This window comes from Lepidochelys olivacea, assembly GCF_965140295.1.
Source record: "Lepidochelys olivacea isolate rLepOli2 genome assembly, chromosome: 9".
NCBI lineage: Eukaryota > Metazoa > Chordata > Testudines > Cheloniidae > Lepidochelys > Lepidochelys olivacea.
Genome location: NC_140419.1, coordinates 99,532,784 through 99,549,852, shown reverse-complemented (window position 1 = coordinate 99,549,852; position 17,069 = coordinate 99,532,784). Strand labels below are relative to the sequence as shown.

General features: G+C 40.5%; 1 protein-coding gene across 1 annotated transcript in view; it reads right to left on the bottom strand.

Moving 5' to 3' along the window:
- Positions 1-292: 292 nt before the first annotated feature.
- Positions 293-17,069, bottom strand: part of GPC4 (glypican 4) — a 109,575-nt gene continuing 92,798 nt past the window's right edge. Inside the window, exons 5-9 of the mRNA XM_084639262.1 lie at positions 9,246-9,376; positions 8,459-8,605; positions 7,786-7,922; positions 4,800-4,975; positions 293-4,410 (exon numbers count right to left, since the gene is read on the bottom strand). Of these exons, the coding sequence (XP_084495388.1) occupies positions 4,202-4,410; positions 4,800-4,975; positions 7,786-7,922; positions 8,459-8,605; positions 9,246-9,376 (800 nt within the window). The 3' untranslated portion in view covers positions 293-4,201. The remainder of the gene's footprint in view (positions 4,411-4,799; positions 4,976-7,785; positions 7,923-8,458; positions 8,606-9,245; positions 9,377-17,069) is intronic.

The following is a 17,069-nucleotide window of genomic DNA, read 5'->3' as shown; positions in this document are numbered from 1 at the left end:
CGGTGCCCCGGTTAGCAGCACGGCTGCACTGTCACAGCTGTGTCGCTAAAAGCCGCGTGATGGAGACAGCCTAGTAAAAGCTAAAGATGACAAATTCACATCGGTAATGAAACAGCCTGCTACTCACATTCCCTTAGAGGTCAGCGCTCTCTGCAGCACCTGGACTCAAATGACAGCTGCTAGGACTTTCGGTAACAGCCACTGCACCAGACCAGAACTCCATGACCATTTCCTTTAGATTTAAAAATCCAGGATTTTCCTGAACTCTGAATATGAATAATACACCAGGACAATAGCTCCTGTGTTATTTATTTGGCCAACATTTAGTTTATTTACATTGCCAACACACGGAATTTTCCATGTCCCAGAGATCTTTTTTTAATCGACAACGCATGGCCGTAGAAGTGGTCAAGCAGAAAGCTGACAGCTTTGGTAGCTGGGTAGTGGACACATGAGGCAGTTTGGGACAGGTTATAAATATTCAACTAAATTGCAAGGTTTTTTTGCACCTTGTTCTGCAAACTTCAGGTAGTGGCCACTGCCAGGGTATCTGAGTCCATTAATCACTGGTCTTATCCGATATAGGAATTCCCATGTTCCTGCTAAAACAATCATTTCAGAAAATGCTGACATTAAATATGGCATGGTCAGGTTTCAGAGTTAACCAGCTATCAAGACAACTAGGGGCAGTTCACACCTCTCAGAGGTATTGTTCCAGGTCATCTGCAAACTCAGAAGGGCACACACTGTATTAGTTTGCACTCACGTTTACAATTTTCAGGTTTTCTTTGCCACCATGAAAGCTAGAATGTTTAGTTTTTAAAAGAGAGCTTTGATTCTGGAGCACCAGAAGGGAGCTTTGATTCTGGAGCACCAGAAGGGAGCTTTGATTCTGGAGCACCAGAAGGGAGCTTTGATTCTGGAGCACCAGAAGGGAGCTTTGATTCTGGAGCACCAGAAGAGGTATAAACTGCAACAAACCTTGTGGCCACTTTATCAAAGAAGAGAGGTATGATAAATGATATGAGAGGTATGACAAAATGATAAACTGATTGTTCTCAGATTAGCCAGTGATTTTGTCTTTTTCCATATTACTTTAATAAATGTATAGATGGAAGCCACCTTAAAAGCCAGGAGAAACAAAGAGGGTTCTGAATGGATGTTTCATTCAAAAGAATGCCATTACACGGTGTCACTTTTTCATTTCTCAAACATCTTAAGGCCAGAAGGGATTATTACAATCATCTCGTCTAACCTCCTGCATAACACGTCACAGAACCTCACCCACCAATTTCAGCATCAAGCCCTAATTTCGGTTTGAGCTAGAGCAGACCTTTTACAGAATTATATAATCGTGATTCAAACACTTCAAGTGATTGAGAATCTACCACATATCTAGGTAAGTTGTTCCAATGGTTAAAATTTGAAGTTGATGATTGTGGAGGTAAGAATTTATTTTTAAAAACTCAAGTTATGTAGTAAAGGCCCTAATGTTTACATAAAAATAATTGGGTCAAATGTAAAACAAGTGTCTTCAGCGGCTAGCCGTGTCTCAATCAGTACATCCACCCATTAAGAGGCCTACTGAATTTGTACCTAGGGCTGTAAACCGATTCCACACGCAACACAAAATCAAAGCAGAAACACAACTTTCTATCGTTCTACATTTACGTTTACTCTGGTTTCCGAGGCTCCAGATGACAATTTGTCCTTTTATATAGTGGAGGTTTGTTATTAACAAAATCTATCACTAGACAAGTTTAAAACTCGTGTCAGTTCTTTGCATTGTTCGCTTTTACAAAACTAATGAATAATAATTAGTAAGCAATTAGTTGTAAAATGATAAATATCAATTCAGAAACATTTTTTTTTGGTTAGGTACATAGTGGGCAGACTGTTCAAAAGCAGGAGAATTTACAAGTAACTTTCTTACATCTGAACACTTATATGCCAAAAACGGAGATCTTGGAAAAGTCAGCTGTTCTGAATACAAGGGCTTTTGTTCCATCTCATTCTCTGAAATAATTTAATTTTTTTCTTAGTTTAATTTTCTGATCTGCCAACTGGGTATAAGCCAGAAGGGTTATCCAGTCAGACCTTACTGTGATAGATTTACAATGGTAGTGTATCTAAGGTTTGTTTATTTCAGAATTAAAATTCAAATGAATATGACCGTTTAAATAATTAAAGGGCAACAAAAAAAATGCCATGAAACCAAACAAATCAGTAAAAGTCATGGAAACCATCAGCAATATTTAATTCAGAAATTCTCTTTGTTCGGGAACTTAGCTGAAAGAAAACAGCTGGCCTTCGTTCAATGCTCTAAATTAAAAACAATCTAACGAGGTCTATGGGGATAACTCTTTTAGCTACATATTGGAGACCAGATTCATTTCTACCAAGTAAATGTAATAGCACTCAAAGCTAGGAAGGAAATTCCTCAGAACTGAGGTAGTTTCTAAGTATCAGCACATTTTCCAATTCCTCACAAGGCAACTTAGCTATTTACAATTCATTTTTTCCCACACATAAATTTATAACCTTTTCAATTTTATGCTTCCGTGATTTGTTTTCTAAAGAAAAAATATAGCCAGAATATGAATATTCTACTAACATCATGTTTTAATAAATAACTGGCTACTTCTAGTAAAATTAAGCCTCCAGGATTGTTCATATCAGCCACGAATATTCGATCTTTATAGTATTGCAGAAATTTGGTGTGAAAATAAAGTTGAATAAAATGCTGACCCTGAGCTAACAAGTAGTTAATGTTTCAATATAAAAATAGAAAATTATCCTTGCAACACAAGGCTGGAATATAACAAAACCCTCTCTCTGTAGATTGTTCTCATGGCTGGAAGCATCCAGCCAGATTCTAATGGCTGTCCAAAAGCAGGAAGAGATTTGCAGAATAATTTTTAGTCTTTCTGCAGACTTTTAGTAACTCTTTTAAAGTGATTTCATTCCTTTTAAAAATATATATTTCTTTTATTTATGACTTGTCACTTACCACAAAACCGTTCCAGCTGGGAACGTGGAAAGGCGGGACTTCCTGCATAGCCAACACTATGGTCACTTGGTGCCTTGGCCAGTAGAACTGTGTGGTCTCTACCAATCCTCTGAAGTGACTGCATGGGACTCTCCTATCAGGTGGAATCGGTCAAGCCCACCCACCCAAGCCCATTCTTAAACTCAGGTCTGTCGGATGCAATGTGCTGCTGCCATGCTACTTGGCCAGTCTTAACCCTTGACCGTCTGATCAGAGGGAAACAAACTCTCATATAAAAGCATCTTATATAAAAAAGATCCCTAAACATCATCAACATTCAACTAAACAAATTTGCAGACAGAACACAGGTTGGCATTGGCATCAGCAACAATGTGAGTTGCATCCGACTGAACACTACCTGCTGAAGAGTGTGTGTGGGTGTGAGTAGGTGTAGAATTGGTGTACGGGGTTTATAGCTAATCACCAGGGTCTTGAGGAACAACTGACAGCTCTTCTTATCTTATGTGAAACTGGAATTCTCTGTAGTCTCTTCTAATTTAACCAAACTTCCTGTAAAGGAAGTATAACCTGCTCCTGGTATTAATGCTTTATGCAAATGGGGCATATGGCTTATAGACCAATTATGCCTTCACATTCTGTTCTACTGAATAAAGACAAATTACCTCCACTTCTCTCCAGATAAGGCAACTAACGTAACATGAATAAATGGGAAGTTAATTACATGAAACATCTCTTTTGCTTGTTGGGTTATTATTTTTTCCCCCGTAACATAACATGATAAATAAAACTTGCTTCTGTACAGATATTTCATATTTCAGAAACACATACTTGTTACATGCCGAGATAGGACCCTGTTTTTCTTGTAAGAAATGTGGTAAAATAAATTTTTTTAAAAAGGCAAGTGATAATAACACAAATGCATAGCTAACTACAGGTCTGTATATACACTTTGTTAGCCACCGTTAACATGGATTCTTGGTGAACAGGACAGACTAACAGTCCACGTCAGCGTTATTTCCAAAATAGCAAGTGAAAAAAAGAAAGATCAATACTTTAAACCCAGTGGCCACATAGTAAAAACTGTACACTGTTGTCCATTAACTTAAAAAGCAAAGTCACTAGATGGTATAAAAGTGAAAACAGGTGCCTTTTAATTCTGATGATAAAGTCTTTTCCGCCTAAGTTGCACAATTATCTCCATTGTCTTTGCATGGCCAAGAATAAGATGCTAAAGAACAAAGCTGCTTGTGATAGACCAACACTGGCAGCAGCAGAAGTGTTCGTGTTTTTATCAATCTTGTTAGTTTTCCCAGTAACTTCGGTTACATTGAACTCAAACTCGGGAGAACACTGCTGAAATTCACAGCCACTTCCACTTCCTTCCCCGCTGCTTTCATCACCTACAAGAAACCAACAAATTTTGCTTGTATTCCTTTCAAAGGCCCTGAACCAGAACACCAAACCCAAAGAGCACAAAACCCAAGTCCAGTGACTCCTTCCCCCAGGTGTTTAATTTTAGGCATTTGCTTAAACTGTAAAAATGCTCCAGTGCCCCGTGGAATCTAAGCACAGGACTCCAGCCACTGAAACTTAAACACGCCCCAAAAGTTAAGCCTGTGCTTAAGTGCTGTCCCGGATAAGGGTGAATTCTAAGCACAAGGAAAGTTCAGATCCAAACGGTATTACGTGGGCTTCATTTCCAGCCCCTGTACACTTAGATGCTCGGTAGTGCACCTGAACTTTTACCAGCTCCCTCCGAATAACCAACCCAGTTAAGACCCACACTTACTTATATCAAGGAAGTCAACATCATTTCCGTTGTAAGCATTCTTCATTTTATTGGTCATCACCCGAAGGGCCATGATTTGCTGACGAATCACCATATCTGGTTTTGTAATGTCAACCTCTACCTCAGGATTATTCACCTGATTGGCTAAACCATTTCCGGTCACTGCAAAGACGTACCTAAAAAGGAAATCTTTCCATTATAAAGACGCACATTGTGTTATAAGGTGTGTTAAGAGGTTCTGAGAGTTCTCTTACACCCTTTGAATATAGGCCTGTTTTCACTCAGGATTTTTGAGAAACAGGATTTTCCTTTCTGTATAAAAAGAGAAAAATACCAGGCCCCCTGAAGTAAAATGGCTTGTGAGGACAGAAAAGGATTCGCCATCATTTTGGACAATAAAGAGAATCTCCATGATCCTTCATCTTTATGGCTATATGACACGTCAGCACAGTGTAGTTTGAGCTCAGTGTCAGTCTGGATCAAAGGCAACAGTGTTACTCTGCATTTGCACCAGCATAACTGAGATCAGAATTTGCTGGCATGAATGTTATTTCTCAGGATATGAAAGCTAAGACTTCGGTTTCCTCAATAAACAAAGGATGTATTAGTGATTTATAGGGGAGATCGACAGAAGATGTAGTGACTGAGGGACTGAACATCCAATTTGCTCAACTCTAGCAGAAAGATGACACATGTAATCAGATTTGTAAGATCAGATGTTGTGAAACAATATTACTTATTTGTTTTAAAGGGCGAGATTGGAGAAGAATTTATATTAGTCTTTCCCAAGCACTGGGGTGGCCAGAATCAGTCTGACAAGAGGTTAGAGGGAACATGCTGGTTGAGAGCACGACGATGTACAGCGAAGATACAAACCCTGGTTACTTTAGATCAAAACGAAAGTGAAGAATTTGAGAAAAGTAACTTTTTTAACCTAATTTTGTTAAAGATTATTTATTCTTTAAAATTCATGTTTGTAAGTATCAGAAGTTAGACCCTGATTCAGGAAAGCATCCTTATTCAAGAACAGCAATATGTGCTTAACTTTAGGCACTTGCTTAACTCCCACTAAAGCAAATGTTCCATTGCCTAGGCTGTGAGCATGCGATGCCAGTCAATGTGACTTAAGCACATGCCTAAAATTAAGCGCTGTACTTAAATGCTGTTCTAAATTGGAATGGATTTTAAGTGTATTCTTAAGCGCTGTCCTGAATTTGGGCCTTAATGTTCAGTGTTTAACATCATTGTTGTGGTTAAATGTTCTGTAGAAAATTTGGAGGGAGATTTAGGTGTGACAGTTTATTGATCGTTCATCTTTTCAGAGCAGTGCAGTATAGGAGGATAGTGACAGGATTTGAAACATCCACATATTAAGGGTATAGAGTGCAGGAGGTACAAAGGGTGGGGAGGGATCCTCTACTTTCCCTAGCTGGGATGACCAGCGCTTCCCCAACATGCCCCCTCCACCTCAGCTGATGCAGCAAAAACTCCACCTCTTTCAGCTGCTACATTGGCCTACTCACCAGTGACCAGTTAGAAGGTTTCCCTGGTGAGTAGAAGATCAATGGCATCTAATGCCTGGGATAAGCTACCAGCAGAGGCAGATACGGGCACTATTTATTGAGAAGACGACCCAAAACGCAGGGAAGCTGAGTTTTATAGAGGTTCATGAAATTTAAATTCTGCAGAAAGGGCCTGCTCCTGCTTTCATAGAAGTTGATTGCAAAACTCCCATTGGTTGGGGAAAAACCAAAACAAACCCCGATAACCATTCTGCAAAAATTTTCACGCGGTTTTCATTTCACAGGTTCAAAATTGGTCTATTTTCCACAAAACTTCAAGCAACTTTTTCTCACTTTTTAAAAAAAGGAGGACTTGTGGCACCTTAGAGACTAACCAATTTATTTGAGCATAAGCTTTCGTGAGCTATAGCTCACTTCAAGTGAGCTATAGCTCACGAAAGCTTATGCTCAAATAAATTGGTTAGTCTCTAAGGTGCCACAAGTACTCCTTTTCTTTTTGCGAATACAGACTAACACGGCTGTTACTCTGAAACCTGTCACTTTTTAAAAAAACTTCCTTCTTTTGCTTGGGGTTTCGGTAAACAAAAAACTTTGACACAGGATTAAAAATAAAAAGTCAATTAAAAAAACCGGGGAAAAGTTTTGGGGAAAGACAGAACATTTCTACCACATGAATAATTTCCCCCCAAAAGTTCTTTTTTTCAAAAAGAGAGGCCATTTAAAAAAAACTGTGTGAAGAATTTCAACGGGTTCTTTTGCTAACCTCAGGAGTATAAGGTAAGACCTAAAACACGGACAACGCCAACCAAATTCACTTGTCTCTTTCCTTCCCTCTGATTTCTGTTCCGACAATAACCTTCATGTAGGTTCCCAACCCTAGAGGAGACATGTCACTTAAGAAAAACATGCTGACCATCATCACAGGTTTCTGGCAGGGTTGATTCTCAGCAGCAATCCCACCCTGGCCTACCTGCCAGAAGTGCTCCATGATCCCTGGAACAGACCCTACATCCCTGAGCCTGTATGAACAGCAGGAATCTAGAGGTCAGCCAGATGAGAAGCAGGGTGGTCCTGTGAGGAGGGCATTACCCTAAGACTTGAGAAACCTGGGTTCAACTGCCACCTCTGCCACAGACTTTCTGTGAGTCTGGGCAAGTCACTTAGCTACACTTTTTTTTTTTAAAGCAACTAGGGTGCTTAACTATTATTGACTTTCAGTGGGACTAAGCTGCTAAGGCAATTTTGCAAGCGTTATCCTTAGAGATTCTCTGCCTCAGTTACCATTTTACCACCTTACCTCACAGGCAGTTGTGAAGATAAATACATTCAAAAGTACTATGGCGACAGGCACCATATAAGACCCTGAGCTAGATAATCAGCCAACCCACAACCAGACAGGTTCTGAAGGTCTGAATTACAAGGTCAGATATGAAGGAAGTTAGCTCAGTTAAGCTTATCCAGACCTGCTCTTGGCACTTCCATTCCAACACTCATCCTCAATGACACGCCCAGCAGCCATCTTCTCGTCATTACAAATGTTGCCAGGGAGAGATGACCAAAACTTTTTGGCTTGCTTCAGTTTTTCTTTCACATCAGTAACCTATTTTAAAAAGGAAGCACAATATAGAACATCAATGTGAACCAAATTTATTTCTCAAAAGTAAAGCTGAAAATAGATTTGTAAAACAAGAGACGTGTTTGGGCCAGATCCCGAGCTGGTGCAAATCAATGGCGTTTCATCAGAATCAGTGGCCTCTAGGGAGTTTTTAAATGCAAAATTAAAAACAAGATTTTCAAACACGACATTATTTATATGTGAAACCACTAACAGAGGCACTTACCTGAAATACAAGCGCTGAGCTAGCTCCTGTCTAGAGCTGTACGCAGATTACACCCTTTAAAGAGTATAAGAAAGTTGCAAGTTTCCTCAACTACTTTTAAAAAGATCATCAGGTTATGGACTGGCAAAGATACAGACTGGGGCATGGACAGACGCCCCCAATTTACTTGAGCCTCTCACCTACACAACCTGCCTTTTAAGCTTGCCAAAGCTAGCTGGGAGGGCGACAAAGCACCATGTGTTTATTATGAACAGCCTTTGTTCAGTATCAGTGAGACAGGCCAATAGGCACTCACCAGTCTATCCAAACTCGTGCCAGCAGCGGTAGTTGGCCGCTCCTCCGGGTTGTAGGGTCTAAAGCGAGCACTGAAGCCATTTTCAGAGACTGAGCGAGAGGCCCGGCCCTGCGTCAGCGTTTTAGGCTGTCCACATCCTTGGAAAACCTAGGTGATTTGATTAAGGAGCTTCAGAGGACAGGATTTCACACCAGACATTTACCACCCCTCAGTATTCCCATCCAAACACCGTTTACCAAATATTCCTTCCCCAGACAGAGATGATAAAACAGCACTAAAATACACACAAATTGCAGCTAAGGCCTGGTCTACACTACAGTTAGGTCGATGTAAGGCTTATGTTGACCTAACTCTGTAAACATCTACACTGACATGTAGCTCCCCCCGATGTAATTCACCCACGACACTGACTTAACAACGCCACCTCCACGAAAGGCGTGGCGCTTAGGTCAACGTAGTTAGGTCGAGGCGGTGCCCGTGTAGACACCGGGTTGCTGACATCAACTGTTGCTGCCTTTCTGAAGCTGCCCCACAATGCCCCGTGCAGACAGTTAATTCGGTGCAAGCGGCCACTCACCGCCAACACATGGAGCATAGCGTGGACGTGCAAGAGCGATGTAATGACTGCAGTGGCTGTATGTCGACATAACTTCGGTTGATTTAATTTTGTAGTGTAGACTAGCCCTAAGACAGTTCTTTTAATGGGAATAGATAAATGTAAATACTGGAGGAATAAAAACAGAATTTTCTTTTTAGCTTTTTTCTTTTTGAAGTGCTGGTGATATACCTTTTGAGACACTTGCATGCTGTTCTCCTGCATGTTCATGATCGCATCAGAAATTTTCACATCGATTGGGTCCATGACTGACTCAATGTTAAAAGGACCCTCTAGTCTCTCAGCCACCATCAACATAGAATCTAATACAGAAAAAGAGATTTTAAAAGTGTTTTAATTAGCGGAGGGACTTCAAATATGGCACACAAGTGCATAGAGCAGATTAGGTTTACTCTGCTTTAAGTAGCCCATTTAAATCCTACTCCAAAGTGAAGGAAAAATCTCACATATGCTACTCACGTATCTTTAGTGTAAAACTCTTAGCAAAGCAACCGTTAGTTGCATGTTGAAACTTCAAATGAACATTTTGCTCTATGTCACAAAATCTTTTATAATAGGTATCACTGGACTCAATTTGTCAGCTGCTGTCAAGGATTAGAGACCCATCCTGTTGACAAAGCGGAAGGCCTAGGCAAGGACAACAGGCCACTCCACAAGTGCAAAAATTAGCCATTAAAATTCCACTGCTGCATGGTAGGCATCTTTAAAAAAAGATGTTCTACTTCTGGGTTTTAATTATTCCAGCTAGTAAAGGGATGGACCTGGAAGCTTGTTGGACCAGTTACAATAAACCTGTATACAGCAAAAACTATATTTAATGAGGGAGAATAATCATCACAATTCCCTTCAATTCAATCAGCAAATAACCACTGGAACTAATCTCTACTTATAGAGAGGATATTACAAGTACTTTTATTTTAAACAGGGCTCCATTGTATCTTTTTAAAGTATCTCCACAGTTAAGACAGAAAGAAAAATACCAGCTTCTTTATATTTACCATGAATGCAGAAAGCAAAGGAAATAGTGATTAAAATCGACAGCACTGAAGTTTGTAATTTTTTTTATATTAAAGAGAACTTTTCACATCTGAAAAAAAATCAAAGGTTATACTCACTAGCGTTATGCAGACAGCACAAGTTGAACAGTGAAACTGCATGAGACCATCACTAAAGGCTTTAGACTAAAAATTTCCTTTGACATCTCACTTATGAGTGAGGGGATGGAAGAGACCTATGGCAACCATCAACCTAGTTTTCCTGCCACTCCAGGACCACTCTCTGCTGTACATTTACTAGTCAAATGTAGCACTAAATGTGCCAAGCTATGGGGTTTCCTCCACTTCCTTTGGGAATTTATTAGCAGCAAGAAACTTTTTGTAATGTTCAGTTTGAATTTTCAAGTATGCCCAATGTCCCTTTATACTATTCTTAATTACTAATCTCCCTTCTTGGTGTTTACTCCATTCAGATATTTGACGATGTGTTACCTAACAGTTATCTCCTAGCCAAACTAAACTCTCGTTAACTCCCACCTCATTTTGTCAGGATACAGCTACAAACTTGTAATTTTTCAATTGTTTTTGTTTTTTAATTCTCATAATCCTACGGCGTGGGCCATGCAGGAGGTCAGACTACATGATAATCATAATGGTCCATTTGGGCCGTAAAAGTCTGTGAATGGGTTCCCTCTTCATTCTGATGACGTGCCCGTTCCACTCCAGGAAGTGGAAATGGGAGTTTCTCATTCAAAGAACTCAAATCTGCTCAATTCAAGTATTTTGCGTGATACTCATTCCCCAATCAGAAGCAGAAAATTCCTGTGGATTTATATTGGTGGATGCATGCTTATAAAGAGACTCCATTCAACACAGATTTATTTTTGGCCTTTGCCCTTATGCTCAATTAATTTTCAACTAAATTAAAATATACCAATAAAAATGCAAACTACAATTAAGCTACCTGTACATTTAAAAACACCAGTGTACCGTATGCAGCAGCAGCATACTGATCAGATAAACCCACTTATTAAAAATGCAAAAAAATATTTAAAAGTATTTTCTGCGGGCTGGCTGACTGATCAGGCGTTAGCTAGCACATCTCAAAAATTATCGAAAAAAGTTTATAATACTTCAGAGTGCATAATTAATTTAGACCACAATTAACGTTAACCTTGAGAATCATGGCATCATTGAGTATATGCTCTCTCTCAATTAAGCCAAGATGCCAATATTTAAGAACCAAAATCTGATGAAAGCTACAATCTGTAGGAACCACACTAGCACAAACGGAAGCAGCATTAATGAGAGAGCTGATGCACCGGTGTGGCTGGAATTTAGCCATCAGGGACTACAAACAGGTCTCCACTAAATGCATATATAGACAGTAATAACAAATGAAATAAAGAGTCTTAGACTGTATTGTGGTGGCCCCCAATAAAGTGATGCTTCAAACCTCTGAGTAATGACTGCTAGCATGAATATACCATTGTGCTAGAGGAGAGAAAAATGCTTTTGATGTGCTGGCAAATAGAGACTTTTGTAAACAAGTGGAGCACAGCTTAAATGTGTTCATCATTGTCAAAGCTTTTGGGGGTTTTCACGCACATAAAGAACATCCCATCATAGTTTGGAGGAAGCCGCTCATTTCAAATAAAAATATTATGAATAGACAGATAATAAACACACAAAATGTATAGTTTTTAACAAGAAAATCTTCCATTTTGTAACTACTTAATACCCCGAGTGCCCAGGAAAGGCCCCAGATCAATAAAGTGTTTGTGAAAGACTGAAAGGAAACATAAACCCTAATTCTTCTGGCTGTTTGGAGTCTTTGTAAACTTTGAGCTGGGCAGGCCATACACAAGAGCATGGGAATGTAGAGCGAATTGGGGTCTTTGTTACTCCTGGTGCCATGGCGTTACATGTATCACAGCTAAGGAATGCAGCCTCTGCTTTGACTGCTGATATAGAAAATGCATTCGGCCTCCAGCAGAGCTGCCAAAGCTGGCTATAAAAGATAAGGAAAGTAATAATTGGCCTTGGAGAATATATTCAACTGTAGCTCTTCAGCAGCCGTGATGGCTGCTGACAAGAAGCACTAAATGAAAATAAACTTTCATTAAAAAAAGAACAAGAAAAAAGTGCATCTAGGCCACAGTTTTTATTTGGGGGATATCCGACTGGCTCCTACCTCCTGCCAGGAATTGGCTGGTGTACCCGCCAGCAATCATAACTAACAGTAAAGTCCCTCTGGCAGCAACATTTGACATTAATAAGGTTGGCTATGATTCAAGCTAATGTTAGCACTGCTACACTATGTGATGGGGAACAAGTTGCACCTACGTATAATTTATAGTTTTATTGCAAAAGACCTCCTGAAAAAGTTCTCCCCCAAAGGTTCAGGTTCAAAATAATTGATATTTGTACAAATGACTGCAAGGTGGTTCAGAGAGTCTGATCTGCCTCACAAAACTTTGGCATAATGCAAAATTTACTCCAGATCTATTCATTTGTTATGAACACACTGAGTGCAAGAGTTTTGGGAAGACAGAGGTGGATTTGAAAAATATATAGTTCCATCCATTTTCCTCCTGCATACATTTGTCCTCGCGTCTGGCATTGAGACGATCCTCAGCAACAAAGCAACTCAATCTCACTAAGGAAAGCAATTCTTGTGCATTGTGCCACCAATAATCAGAAACCCACATCTTCAGCATCTAACTTGGAGAACAAAAAGGCAGTTTTCAGACTTAACCCCAAGATTTGATTTAAGGGCAGGGAAACCTTGACCGTTCATTAACAGCAATCATTTAAAAAAGGGAAAAATTCCTTTCACACAAACTAGCAGAGAGATGTATCTGGAGACTGAATTCTACAATTGTAGAGTAGATTAAACCCCTGTGAAAAAATCATGAAAAGGCACTGGAGATTAACATTGTTCATTCATATGGGGTTTTTCCAATAGCTCATTTGAAACAAAGTATGCCCTGTATAACTGTGTCAAGAACACATTTCAAAACTGGGGAAATTATTTATAATTAATTCGGAGCGGGGCTGACAAAACGTTACTGAACATGTTACAACTTTTGCATGGTGCTTTACAGACATAAAAGAGAAAAATTCTCTGCCTTGAAGAGTTTACAAATCTCAGGCCCTGATCCTGCACAGATTTACACACATGCTACACGTAAGTCACTTCATCTCCTCATGCACTTGAAGTGAGGCATGTGGAATTTGTTTTAGATGCTTCTACAGAAAGCACATCTTAATGTTTTCATTTCCTATACGCCAGGCAAAAACAAACAAACAATGTAAAAAAAGTAACTAACACACAGCGTTGCCAGCAAATATATATTTGCAAGTGTAGCACTGAACACCTAAGTAATGAGTGGGCAGGTGATATTCTGGGAAGAAAACATTTAGAGAATTATGTCACACTTCCTCCTGGGAAATGTTTACTTATTTTGCGTTGTTTAATAATCTTAATTTTTGTACGCAATTACTGAACATCACTGTGTAGATAATTCACTGGCTTTCCCCAAGTTTCATTTTCAGTTGCATACAACCTGCAGCAATTAGCTGCTTATTCTTTTGTCTGCTTTCCAGCATTATGCCTTCCCTTTCATGGGATTCCTCTTTTCTACTTGGACTAGACCTTTGCAAGTCTTCCACTCTTTAAGCCATTTCAGCTACTAGCGGGGCTGAAACACTTAATATTCACATCTGTGTGAGCGCATGTGAAAGTCAGCATTCTAAAGGGTCTCTTGAAAGCCTAATTTAGCGCTGCACTTTCAAGCAGTGTTAAAGTGGTAATTAGCTCCCTCAATGGAATGCGCAGGCAAAATTTTCATCAGAAAATATTATGCACACGCATTGTTAACGTAGACAACACGTGTGCGTATCAAACGCTAGCTTAAAATATGGTAATTATCAGCAATTCCTTTTTTTAACACGTGCAACTTAAAGAGTAGAAAACCTTTACTAGCCAAATACTTTTTTAAAATGTGCTATTACTGAATGTAAATGCACCATTGTCTTGGGAGTGGCGCTCATGCACCATTTGTGTGCTTCAGCACACACTGCACGAAGAGAGAGGGCTGCTCCTGAAGGATCCTTTTACAGACATCAAGACTCCTTTAAAACATTTTCTGAAGATTAAACTGTCAAACTCAAGTTTGGTATCACTACTAGCAAGGGTCGATAAAAAAGAGGAAGGAGAAAGGAACAGGAGGGACTGGGTAACAGTAATAACTTTCCAGAGTTACCAAGTAAGGCACGTGCACATTTTAGTGGACGATGGGGGTCTACGGGCCTAGTCTGAAGCTCACGGTCATTAACAAAGACTCTAACGAATAATTCACCTTCACCACCCCACTATTCCTATAGACTTCATGGCAGAACTAAAGCTTTAGGAGGGAGAAGAGCGTGGTGAATGATGGCTTGATGAACAGGTTTGAGGATGGTACCCCAAGTTAAAGGGGCGGCATAGAGAAAAGCATATGCACATATTGCAGAGCAAAGGAGATCAAGGGGCACGGAGGGTACTGGGAAAACAGACCAGGCCAAACACGAGAGAGGCTGCATGGGAAAGGACCTTGGAGGCAAAGACAAAGGGACAGTTTACCAGTGTCACTCCATTGACATGGCTAGTGTTAGGCCAATTTACACCAGCTGAGGATCTGCCCCAAGTTGTTTTACTGTGACACACAATGTGACCGACAGCCAGAAAAATGACTCAAAATCCAGGAAGGAGGAGGAACAATGCTGTGACAACAAGCCAGAGAGACTCTTCTATCAGCAGCAATCTGAATGAAATGGAGAGGAAGCAGGTTAGTCTCAAACATATCAGAGATGGGGAGGTTGCAGAAGCTGGCTTGAGTCAGTGTGTGGATGGTTAACTTAACAGCAAGGATAGATAGGAAGTGAGACAGGGCTTGGGCACATCATATACACGGGCAGGGGAGAGGCAGGAGGCAAAGATGCCCCATAAGTTATGAGCCTGGATGAGAAGGGAGTATGGAGGTATTATTGACCACAACAGACTGAAGATAGGGAAGAATCTCTGGGAGGGAAGGTTACGTGCCCTGCTTTGGCTTTATGTTGAACATGAGATGAGCCACCCGAGAGCAGATTGCATGCACGTGTGACAGTCAGCCAGACACGAGACTGAGGCATAGGAGACAAAAATGGGTGTGAAGAGGTGTTCGGGCATCTCAGGTGACAGTTCAGCCCGGTCCAGGTGAGCACTGAGATCACCCATAGGACAGAGTACAGAGAGAGGAGTGGGAGACTCCAACAGGGAAGAAAGGCGGAAGAGGTGCTGAAGGAGCGACAGTGAACGAAGTGGAGAACTCTGGCCCCGATTCAGCAAAGCAAGCCCAGGTTTAACTAAGAATGTGCTTAAGTCCATCTGTATTCACAGAAATATTTCAGCACACTGCTCAAGTTAAGGACGTGCTGAAATATTCTGCTCAATCAGGCCCCAAGAGTGGACAGGACTGTGGAGGCCAAAAGGACGGCAGTGGCTCCTGGAGGAAGGCATGATTGCCAGTATCCCCAACTGCAGAAGGTCAAGGGAGACGAGGATGGAAACAACTGCTCGAGCCTGAGCAAGGAAAAGATCACTTGAGACTGATAAAGAATGGTTTCCATGCAGCAGAGAGGTGGAAGCCAGTCTGGTGTGAATCCGGCAGTGGGTCTGAATCTTTATCGCCTCAAGGTTTCAATGGCACCCTGTGGTCTCGTTTTCTCATGTTTTAGGCATCTTGTATATGCCCGACTAACAAAATGTCTAAGGCCTGGTCTACGCCTAAAACTAGCTATGTCACTCAGGGAAATGAAAAACTCACACCCTGGAGAGAGAGAGAGACAGTCAGGCCAACCTAAGCCCCAGCACAGATGCTGCTAGGCTGGCAGAAGATTTCTTCCATTGATCCAGCTACTATCTCTTGAGGGGGCAGATTAACTACAGTGACTTCAGAAGCTGTGAGATACTGCAGGATTGGTACCTCCCTCCATTGATCTAAGAGCGAACTCAGAGTGATGATCATGGAGTTACATTGTGCACAGACCCTACAATTCCTAACCATTTCCAAAGCGAATCTAAGGTTCTACACTTCAGACATATGAACTGTTTCCATGCTCTCAATCACACCCACAACCACTAGTGTGCATCTGTGACTTGTTGGCAATGCATTTGGCTGTAATGTGGGGATTCCCATGGTTAGAAGCTATCTTTCGAACTTTGTCCTCTTGTTAGAGCTTTTCTTCCTAGTATTAAAGAGGTCTGGTATATTTTTACAGACCTTATAGTATTTTTAAAAAAATTGTTGCATTTATTGTGTAGATAGCGAAAGGAAAAGCAGGTGCAAAACAAGCTATTACAGAGGATGTTTAATGCCGGTTCTTGTCTAACCTGTTCATTCATTTATCCCAACCTCTGCAATTTCATGTTATAAAAGCACAAGTATTAAACCATTTTCTTGTGTCAGAGATAATTTAGGAGACACTGGAAAGGAGAGGAATAAATGGTCAGTTTTCACAAAGGAGAGATGTAAATAGCAGGGTCCTCCAAGGATCTCTACTGGGACCAGTGCTGTTCTACATATTCATAAATGATCTGGAAAAGGGAGTTAAGCAGTGAGGTGGCAAAATTTGCAGATGACACAAAATTACTCAAGATAGTTAAATCCAAAGCTGACTGACAAGAGTCACAAAGGGATCTCACCAAACTGGATGACTGACCAATAAAATGGCAGATGAAATTTAAAGGTTGATATGTGCAAAGTAATGCACGTTGGGAAAAATAATCCCAACTATACATCCAATACGATGGGGTCCAAATTAGCTGTTACCACTCAAGAAAGAGAACTTGAAGTCACTGTGGGTGGTTCTCTGAAAACATCTGCTCAATGTGCAGCAGCAGTCAAAAAAACTAAACGTTAAGAACCATTAGGAAAGGGATAAATAAGACAGAAAATATCCTAATGCCACTATA